Source organism: Condylura cristata, unplaced genomic scaffold (genome assembly GCF_000260355.1).
Source record: "Condylura cristata isolate star-nosed mole 26May11 unplaced genomic scaffold, ConCri1.0 scaffold00026, whole genome shotgun sequence".
NCBI lineage: Eukaryota > Metazoa > Chordata > Mammalia > Eulipotyphla > Talpidae > Condylura > Condylura cristata.
The window spans coordinates 29,385,124-29,396,182 of record NW_004567127.1 but is presented as its reverse complement, the minus strand read 5'-3'; the positions used below and the strand labels follow the sequence as shown (position 1 = coordinate 29,396,182).

The window sequence follows — 11,059 nt, the reverse complement described above, 5'->3', positions numbered from 1 at the left end:
GAGGGTCGGAATAATTTATATAACCATCAACATTTCGTTAAGTAGCATTTCTGATTATTTTTGATTATTCACAAATGATTGTATCAGACACTTTCATCTCTCCAAGCTTTTGTTTCAGCTCTGCCCTGTGTCTAAAAGCCCACTTTTCCTATATCTACTATTTTTTTTAAATAAAATGTTTCCTATTGTGGTTAAAAAAAAAATTAGTCTGAAGCAAGAGCCACAAAATTCTAAATATTAACAGAAATTTGTTAAGATTGGATCAAATAAGGGGCCTCACTGGTGGTGCAGGGATTAAGTCACAGCACTATCAAGCTATCACCAGCCATATGGCATGAATGTGATCCCAGGCCAGGAAGCTGACTCACATGGTGCAGCAGATCTCTTCTGTCTTACCCACTGCTCCCCTCAGGAGTATATTTCAGCCAATCTGCCTGTTCTCCCCACTTTCCCTCTGGTAAATCCTCTCTCCCCTCAACCCCCACACCTCTGGCCTATATTCCAGTTCTTGTAAGTATAATTAAAATATTAAAAAAAAAAAAAGACTGGATCCAATAAGATGTTCAAAAGAAATATTACAATTTTTCAATTTAGAAAATTCAAATATTAAGTTGGTCAAAAGGAATAATAACTGCCATGCTACTTGTAACTAAATAAAACCTTTCTCTTCTTAAATATCTTTTCTTTTGTGCCATTTATGAAATGTGGACATTGACTGAGCACTAAAAAACTAAACACAGGGCACAACAAGTTGAAACAAGCACTAAGCATCTACACAGCCACTTCAGCACAAGTTCAATCCCCAGCTAGAGAGGTGACACACATGGCACACCAGACCTCTCCTGTATCACCCACTGCTCCCCTCAGCAGTGTACTTCATCAATCTGCCTGTTCTGCTCCCTACTCTATCTCTGGTGAATCCTCTCACCATCCCCTGCACCTCTGGCCTGTACTCCAGTTCTGGATGCATAAATAATTCTTTAAAAAAAAAAAACTAAACCAAGCACATGAAAACATAGTTCCTCTAGTCTCCCCAATATCCTGTCCTCCCTTGAATGTAACTGATTGGTGGCATACATTGGAGTAAAATGTGTGAAAAGGGCCTTAGCGATAGCTTGCAACTAGACAAATGTCTGCTGTAAAGAGCACACAAGTAGTAAAAAACATACAACAACAACAACAACAGGTCACTGCTTCACCCAATGATTAAACACCTTCACTCACAGCAGTCTCTTAGGTCACCTGAGGCACTGGGCAACTCAGAACAATTTGTACATTCCAGACACTTACTTAAGCTTTTAAACAAGGAGAATGCCAAAGAATTCTTGATTATCCCTTTGTGATAGTGCCATAAAGTGCAAATTATATTAAGAGGATATACTAAAATCTGTATCTTTATTTTTAAAATTTAATTGTTAAAAATAATTCCTAAGACAGACATTTTTCTATTTCACAATTTCAGACAAGTAACCTGCCAAGAAAACATATTAACTAAGTAAGGAAACAGTAATATCCAGAATGATTCTGAAATGAATTTTCTTTCTTCCATCAAAAGGACTAAACCAGATATCAAAACACAGGGCTCTGAGTTGAAATCTAAGATCACCCCTTCCTGGCTGTTTGCCCACTCCCATTTTCTTAATCTGTAAATCCCAAAGGATCAAACTGAAACGAAGAACAGAAAAAGCTCTTGCACACCAAAAAAAATTTATTAACAGTTATTACTTTTACTATTTAAAGTAGGTTTAATTCTAATAAAGAAAACAAACTTGGGGGGGGGGGGAGTCCCCATAAACTAAAACTAGAAAGTTGAGATAGTCACAGAAGAATGGTCAGAAAAAGACCTGCCTTTACCTTGATATTGTTAGTTCTACTTTTTCCTGTACAGTTAGAAAAGCCTGGAGTGTTATGCTGTAGATAAAAGTGTTTCAGTCATCACTACACCAGTTACCATAAGAAAACCAAAAACCATGAAGGAAATGAAGTTCACTGTTTTTTTAATCCAGAATTATATTAACTAACAAAAGCAACTGTTTAAATACTCTACTATCAACTTTGAGATTCTCTGATCACCAAAACCCTATCAACTCGGAAACTACCATAACAAAGCTTTATCATGGAATACTCATCTATTTAAGGAAACATTTTTAAAGGACACAAAAAAAGTTCACAAAACACTGTTAAAAAAAAAAAAACACAAGATATAATGCTGTTAAAACATGGAATTTGAATCCATCCAATCATGACAATCTCATAATGTCCTGGCATTCAGGACACATTAGAAGGGTACTCTAGAACCTATAACCTATCTAGGTACTAGCCTATACCCTAAAGACATAATTTTTGTTTAAAAATGGAAAAACAAGGATGGGGAAGTGACTCTTGCTTGAGCTTGAGTTGAGATTCAGAGGAACCTGGTAAGATTACACAAAAGAGGGCATCAAAATTTGGGGCTTGGGGCAGCAACATGGAAGGACATCACACTGCCCTGGACATCAGACTGGCCCTGGGTCTCCCTAGCCAAGGATCTACGAAAGTAGACCACACAGGAAAGGCTGAAGTTGTTCCCATGAAAAAGTCCGAGACACAAGGCCATACTTGTGAAACAAAGAAATAAAGGCCATCATTTCCACTTTAGAGTAAAACACAACTTGGTATGAAAAATGGTAAGAATGAAAAAGAATGCCAGCCCTACTCTGCAAGCTCCAGACTTTGCAACTCTGACATCAGAGGATGTACAGCATGGAGGAAGGAAAGTTAGGGGGGAGGGCGGGAAGGAGTGATAGGGGTAAGGAATAAGATATCACCTCCCAATGCCATTCTGACCAGAGGAAAAAACCCAGTAGGAAGAGAGGTGAGGAATGTGAGAAGGCTGACTTTCTGAAAAATGCTTTAGAGCCCCTAGGAAATAACCATAAAATATTAAGGAGAATGGAGGTCTTGCTTCAACAAGAGGAGCCCAAAATAACAAAAGTAAAGAAAACTGGAAGGTATTAAAAACTAGAAGAATCTTAATAGGTTTATCTCGGGGTAGAATTTCAGGTGACGATTAAAACTGTTAAATTTTCTTTATTTCCCAAAAAGTATCTACCGTGAATAGTACTACTTATAACAGGGAAGAAAGGCAGATTTTTAAAGTCTGCCATGAATTGTAATTCCGTAAAATGAAAATACTATTTCTACAATTAGATTTCAAGTCTACACCAAAATCTATTTCAGACCTCTTACCAGACAACTGTATTTTGTTATAATTATACATGCAAAGTAACAGCCACTCTTCTTAGAATAAGGATTATATTTTACTATGGTTATATATTTTAACCAGATCAAAAGAAATTAGCCCCCCAAATTTATCCTACCTTATTTACTGTGCCACTTTGATTCACCTATTTTAACATGCTATCTACAGTAGAAGTTCATATTTATTGGCTGACTTGAGTCTTAAAAATTTAGGACTAGGCCCTCCCTGGTGGCGCAGCGGGTTAAAGCACAGCACTGAGAAGCTAAAGCCACTTCCGTATGAGTTCGATTCCCGCCTGCCCCGGAGGAGACCACATGGCGTGGCAGACCTCTCCTGACTAGCCCACTGCTCCCCTCAGCAGTGTACTTCGTAGATCTGCCTGTTCTGTTCCCCACTGTCTCTCGTGAAGCCTCTCGCCACCCCTGAGCCTCTGGCCTGTACCCCAGTTCTGTATGAACAAATAAATAAATCTTAAAAAAAAAAAAAATTTAGGACTAGGGGTCCTCCCTGATGGCACAACTGGTAAAAGCACAGCACTATGATGCTAACCACAGCTTCTGCAGCAAAAATTCGATCCCGGGCCAGAGGAGTGACCCATATGGTGCAGCAACCTCTCCTGTCTCACCTGCTGCTCCTCTCAGCAGCATATTTCAGTACACCCATCTATTCTGCCCCCAACTCTGTTGCTGGTGAATCTTCTGACCCCCTCCCCACCTCCACACACACCCCTCTGGCCTACACCCTAGTTTTTGCATGCATAAATAAAATAAATCCTAAAAATAGGAAAAAAAGCTCATAGATATCTTTGTAGACACCTTAAGGCCCATTCATACTAAGATTATACATAAAGGAAAAACAATCTGAGGCACAGTACCAGCTATTAATTCTGGATGATACTTATTTAAAAGACAAGTACTCAAGAACCAATTACAGTCTCCACTTCTTAGTAGTGTTCCTCAGTATTTTATAGGCAAAAGAACTTGTTTTAGTTTAGTGAAACATTTAAAAAGCAGGGAGGGTCTCTCTGGTGGTGCAACACATTAAAGCACATCATTATGAAACTATCCACAGCCACTACTGCAGGAGTTCCATTCCCGACCAGGGCAGGGACCCACATGGCCCAGCAGACCTCCCCTATCTCTTCCGCTGCTCCCCTCAGCAGTGTATTTCAGCAGATCTGCATGTTCTGCTCCAACTGTCTCTGGTGAATCCTCTCACCATCCTTCCCCCCACACCTCTGGTCTACACCCCAGCTCTTATATGCATATATAAATAAAAATAAAAAGTAGAGAGACATTCTTACCTGGAGATCTGATGTCCAGCATAGAGGAGCAAGGCAGTCAAGAAATAGAGGTAAAGCTGAACCAGATGCTGCCTTGGCAGAGTTAGCAGAACAACACTTAAGATATAACCTGCAGTAGAAATTAAGAGCGATATAACGAAGTAGTATTCTAAACTTATTTTCCTAATTAATTACACTAATAAAAATAGTTCAAAGCAAATTACTGTCAATTAGATTTCATCAACTCTGAGGTTTTTTTCATTTCACCAGTTTAACAGCAAAATCACTATGGATTTTTTTGTTGATATTGAAGATACAAAAGCATTTTCCACTTATTTCATAGATTGTTCCTGATCTCTGTTTTCAAAGAATAGGCAGTGTTCTTCACCCAGCCTTGAGAAACTTTTCTGATTTTTCCTTTTTTCTATCATTGTTTTTTTCATTCCATTTTTATAAATTATCAAACTGACAACTGTACTTTCTAACCATCTGTTTCTCCCCTCTTTCTTCTCTATAACCTACAAACCTGATGTACCTTTCCACTTGAAGAGCAGTCAGCAATTTCTATGGGATATATTGCTATTCCTCCTCCCAATATCCAAGGTAACTACACAAAAAGTTTTTTTGTATACTCTCAATTTCCCCTTCTCTTTTCTTTTTACCTTTTCAAACAAACAGGAAATTCAGTCTCTATAAAACTGCTTTTCTGTCCCTAGTTGCTGCACCACAAGTTCTTTGTCCAGCCAGGGTGCTGACCCACATGGCACAGTAGACCTCTCCTGACCCGCCCGCTGCTCCCCTCAGCAGTGTATTTTAGTAAATCTGCCTGTTCTGCTCCCCACTTTGCCTCTGGTGAATCTTCTTACCGCTACCCTACCCCCGCCATCCCTTCCATTTCTGGCCTATACCCCAGCTCTTGTAGGCATAAATAATTAAATCTTTTTAAAAAAAAGATCAATCCAGCAGGAGCCAGTGACAAATACAGTTTTTAATATCTTCAAATAATTTCCCCATTTTACTTTGTTAAACCCTATCTCAAACAACTGTGGTATTTTAAAGAACTGTTACTTTTAGGAAGCATATTTAGAGTTTACAGATTTCCTAATCAGTCTATTGCATAAAACCACTCCTTAAATACTATCTTTTTTACTTTTTTTTTTAAGATTTATTTATTTATTCATATAGAACTGGGGTACAGGCCAGAAATGGCGGAGGGTGAGAGGATTCACCAGAGACAGAGTGGGGAGCAGAACAGGCAGATCAACAAAGCACACTGCTGAGGGGAGCAGCGGGTGGGTCAGGAGAGATCTGCCTCGCCATGTGGATCTCCTCCGGGGCATGCGGGAATAGAACTCATGGGGAAGTGGCTTTAACTTCTCAGTGCTGTGCTTTAACCCGCTGCGCCACCAGGGAGGGCCCCTTTTTTACTTTTTTAAAGATTGTTTTATTTTGCATATAGGAGTTGGGGTACAGGCCAGAGGTGAGGGGTGGTGAGAGGATTCACAAGAGACAGTAGGAGCAGAACAGGCAGATCAATTGAAATACCCTGCTGAGAGGAACAGCAGGTGAGACAGGAGAGGTGAAGTATGCTGAGCAGTGTGGGTTAGCTCCCTAGCAAGGGACTGAACTTGTGCTGCAGTGGCTATGGATAGGTTCATAGTACTGAGACTTAACCCTTTGTGCCACCAGGGAGGCCCTTTTAATACTGTCTTTTAATGAACTAACATTTTCCGTTCTAGTCTCACCTCTACCTTCTCCTGTACATCTCATAAAATCAATTACAAACCCTCTAGATTGAAGATACTCATTTCATTCATTCTTTCAATTATGTAGGCCCGCAACCAACATTACTATTTCTAAGTATAACCCATATGCATTCCTAGATATGGAAGATTAGAAAAGAAAAAAGAAATCCCTTTCTACTGGGGAGAAAGTACGGTTTGGCATTGCTGCTGTAATAAACATTAGAAGAGGGCATCCCTAGTGGCGTCAAGAGGTTAGGTTTCTCCTCTATGAAGCAATCAGCAGCCACTGCAGCATAGCAGCCAAGGCGCTAACTCACATGGCCAAGCAGATCTCTCCTGTCTTGCCAGCTGCTCCCCTCAGCAGTTTATTTCAGTAGCTCTGTCTGTTCTGTTCCCCACTCTATCTCTGGAGAACCCTCTCACCTCCTGTACCTCTGGCCTGCATCCCAGTTTTTCTAAGCAAAAATACAAAATAAAAATTTAAAAACACAAAAAAGTAAGATTTTGAAAATTGGTAACAGAAGGTGAAAAGTATCTTTCTCCTATCTGTGTTCCTCATATTGCTGAGTCCTCACTCTGAGACCCAATAAGTAGCAATTTTTATTTGTGTATAATGCTAGAGGTATGTTTCCATATATGTAAACAAATATAGATTAATACACAAATGTAAATATGCCGTTTCCCATTTTTTGTTCAGACAGTAGCATAATTTACACTGCTTTAACCCTTATTTTTTGAACTCCTAGGCCACCAGGGAGGCCCCAAACCATTAATTTCAAAAATCTATTTCAAAGTGACAATCAACTGGAACTTTATATAAACAGTACATAATATGTTGACATAGAAGTTACTCCAACCAAGAAACTGTTCAAGTTGACACTATCTGCTCATGTCATTGCTGAGCTTACTCTACCACAGCATAAAGTGTACTTACGAAGGTGTCACTGAGTTTCCAAAGTTATAAGCCAGAGTAATATTTCAACTGCACAAGAACCCATTCAATTTCTAAAATTAGCCTTTCCTAGATAGCTGTTTTTATAATAAATATTTCACTCTACTCAGAAATAATACATGACAAGCACATTTTTAAAACCACAGTGTAAATTACTTTGCTAATTAAGCTACATACCTAAGCCAGGTCCCCAATTGTTCTTCTATAATAGGCTGAAATTATTTCCATAAATTGGCTAACTTAACGAAGTCTTCAGTGGAAGGACTGAGAATTATAGTGTTTTACAGCATAAAAGAATCTTTCATTCCAAACTTTTCCAAGTAGTGCTATCTGAGAGAGATGGGGTTATTGTACCCAAATATTAGGCTTCTAACATACCATCTTTTTCCATCACATGGTACTTATTCCCACAATTGTTTACTTGCTACTCTCTTATAGCTGTAAGGGGTTCTCAGAGCTAAATTATGGAACAGAGAGTTATTCTATATTAAAAAAAAATTCACAGGAAACAAAACAATCCTTCACAATTTTATAAAACATACAACTGGGGACCCTCCCTGGTGGCGCAACAGGTTAAAACACAGCACACTATGAAGCTATCCACAGCCACTGCAACACATGCCATATGGCACAGCAGACCTCTCCTGACCCACCTGCTGCTCCCCTCAGCAGTGTATTTCAGTAGATATGCCTGTTCTGCTCCCTACTCTGTCTCTGGGGAGCCCTCTCACTGCCCCTGCATCTCTAGCCTGTACCCAAGTTCTTCTGTGCATAAATTAAAAAATATTAAAAAAAGATATACTCAGAATGAGCAATTCCAATAAAAATAGTGATGCCACTATTGTACATCATTCTAACTAAGCAATAACAAAAATTAAAATATGGCACTGCAATCATTACACACACACCAAAAGTTAACCAGAAAATAAAAGGGACATTAAGTTTTATTCAATATAAACTTCATCTCTAGTTTATGTGTATTTCTTGACTTTAATTTCTTTAACTTCTCAACACAAGTCCTAGCAACACTAAGGAATATTTTTAAAGAAAATATTGTCAGAAAAGTCACAATGTATTTGAAAATAAATGTATTTGACAATCTAATATAATATCATTTAACTGAAATTCTTTCTTTTCAATGGATAGCAACATTTTAGAATAATTAAGATTACTTCATATTAAAAAGCTTAATCTCCAAATTATTCCAAAATACAAATTAGAATGAGCCAGCCAAGGTAAACTGACCTCATTTAAGTCAAACTCAAAAATTCACAAAAAAGGGTCTTCCCTTTATGTCTCAGAGCCATCACCCTATGGCCTGAGTTCCATCCCAGGCCAGGGGCAGCAGAACTCTCCCATCTTGCGAACTGCTCCCCTTAGCAGTTTAATTCAGTAAATCCGCCTATTCTGCTCCCACAGTCTTTGATGAACCCTCTCACCCGCCCAAGCCCCGTAGCCCCGTCTCTGGCCTATACCCAATTCTTCTAAACAAACAAACAAAAAATACACAAAAGATAAAATACATCAGAGAAGGATCACTGAAAGATTAGAAAAGGTGATGTAGACACTTACCTACATAATGCATATTAAGAGCCAAATATTTATACTGAAAAAGAGGGTTATTACTGAGGCTACTTCTTTGGATCTGCTGAAAGAAGGAGCTGACATCCCATCTGTACAGCACATCCAACAGCATGATGCTGGGCACTCTCAAGGCCACATTTAACACTGCCTCCAGCTTCTCCTTTGCAGCCATTTTTTTTCTTGGAGCAAACCTAAAATTCAAGAAAGACCGTACATAAGCCAAATCAAGTCAAGTCTCTTTTAAAGATCTTAAGAATCTAATGGATTGCTTCTAAAACTCTGTAAAATGACCTATGTAGTATCTTCACATTGGTATTTTCAGGCCCCCAAACAAGATTCTGTTTAAACATTCAGTCTCACAAGTGATTTCTTAAAGGTCTACTCACTCACTCTAAATCTAATCTAGGCACTAAGCAACAGAACACCCTATAAAAATATTTTTTTTTTGTCCAATTAACTCAGCAAAGTCACTCATATGAAACTATGAGATTTATGCAGTGCTTTAAAAAAGTGGGCATGTACTTGGTGATGGGAAATCTGCGGGGATTATAATTGAGATGAAAACAAAAAAAAAAGTGGGCATATTTTAAACAACAACAAAAACCCCCGCTCATTGGGGCTTCCATGCTGGCACAAGGGGTTAAGTCTCAGTACTGCGAAGCCATCCACACCCACTGCAACAAGAGTTCTATCCCCAGTCAAAGAGCTACCCACATTGCACAGGAGACCTCTCCTGTCCTGTCCACTGTTCCCCTCAGCAATGTATTTCAATCTGCCTGTTCTGTTCCCATGTTCTGCTGAATCCTCTTACCCCCTTGCACCTGGGCCTGTACCCAGTTCTTATATGCATAAGTAAACCTTTTTTAAAAAAAAACCTAGACAGTAAAAATCTGAAACTGCATAATGCATATTGCAGCCTGCATCATATCATAATCTGTCCTTTTCCTTATTACTTACAATCAAAATGGAATATATATGATATTGGTACAATCCAGAGAATTCAAGATATAAAGGTAACATTATTTGCATGATTGCTTTCTAGACTCCTGAAACCCTAATCTGAAATTCCCATAATCTGCCTTTAACGTATGAAAGTAATCCCCATCAAATCCTTCCCATGACACAGAGACATGCTGGCACATGAAAGAAGCATCAGGTACTGGCTATATCTCAGCTTGACTAGCAACTGAGTAGTAAAACTAAAAAAGAAAGGAAAAAAAAATCTCCAGAACAATCCACTATTAAAATGAAAACAAAGTACTAAGTGCAATATCCTTTTATGATAGAGCTACAAATTAATCCAAGGAATTATAGGAAAGTGCATAGGGCAAACAAAAAGTGGGTAGAGAACAATTTAAGAATAAAGATAATTGTGGAGTGCTGGCTCTGACAACATCCTTTTAAGCATTTTGCTGAGAAAGCTAAACACATTTCTAGCTTTGGCAGTAATTTCAGACATTACAGGACAAATGAAAACATTTATTTCTGAAGAAAATTACAGTGACAGATCGCTATGGTATAGTTAAATATTTGTCAGTATTTCCATTTTACCCTCTAATTTGAAAATTAGAGCTTCCTGAGATTTGAAAAAATGGCAGCTTCTCAATCACTGAGAAACTGATTTTATTCAACACTGATTTTGATCATATATCATTGATACTAAGTGCTGCCACATATCCCCTATCAATAATGCAGAATTAACATTTTTACAAATAGAGACCGTTAATTCTGATTACTTTAAATTAATTAGAATAATAACTTCCCTAAAGAAAAAATATCTTAAGACTCAAAGCAAAAAAGTTGTGTCCTAAGGCGGGGGAGAGGAGAAGATAGTGAAAAAATAAATCACTAATCAACATTTATTACAAATTAAACCATTCAGAGGGGCCTCCCTAGTGGTGCAAGGGGTTAAAGTGCAGCACTGTGAAACTATCCACAGCCACTGAAGCACAAATTGGATCCCCAGCCAGAGGTGACCCACTCACATGGCCCAGCAGGCCTCTCCTGCCTTGCCCACTATTCTCCTCAGTAGTGCTTCAGTTGCTCTCCCTATTCTGCTCCCCACTGCCTCTGGTGAATCCTCACCTCCCACACCTCTGATATGTACCCCAAGTTCTTGCATGCATAAATCAATCAATCTTTTAAAAAAAATTATACCTGGCCCTCCCTGGTGGCGCAGCGGGTTAAAGCACAGCACTGAGAATCTAAAGCCGCTTCCGCATGAGTTGTATCCCGCCTGGCCCGGAGGTGACCAC

The 11,059-nt window shown here is 38.8% G+C and overlaps 1 protein-coding gene across 1 annotated transcript in view; it reads right to left on the bottom strand.

Annotated features, from left to right (window-relative positions):
* RNF145 (ring finger protein 145) overlaps positions 1-8,991 on the bottom strand; it is a 41,862-nt gene extending 32,871 nt beyond the window's left edge. Inside the window, exons 1-2 of the mRNA XM_012730197.1 lie at positions 8,793-8,991; positions 4,545-4,653 (exon numbers count right to left, since the gene is read on the bottom strand). Coding sequence (XP_012585651.1) covers positions 4,545-4,653; positions 8,793-8,976 — 293 coding nt within the window. The 5' untranslated portion in view covers positions 8,977-8,991. The remainder of the gene's footprint in view (positions 1-4,544; positions 4,654-8,792) is intronic.
* Positions 8,992-11,059: the final 2,068 nt, after the last annotated feature.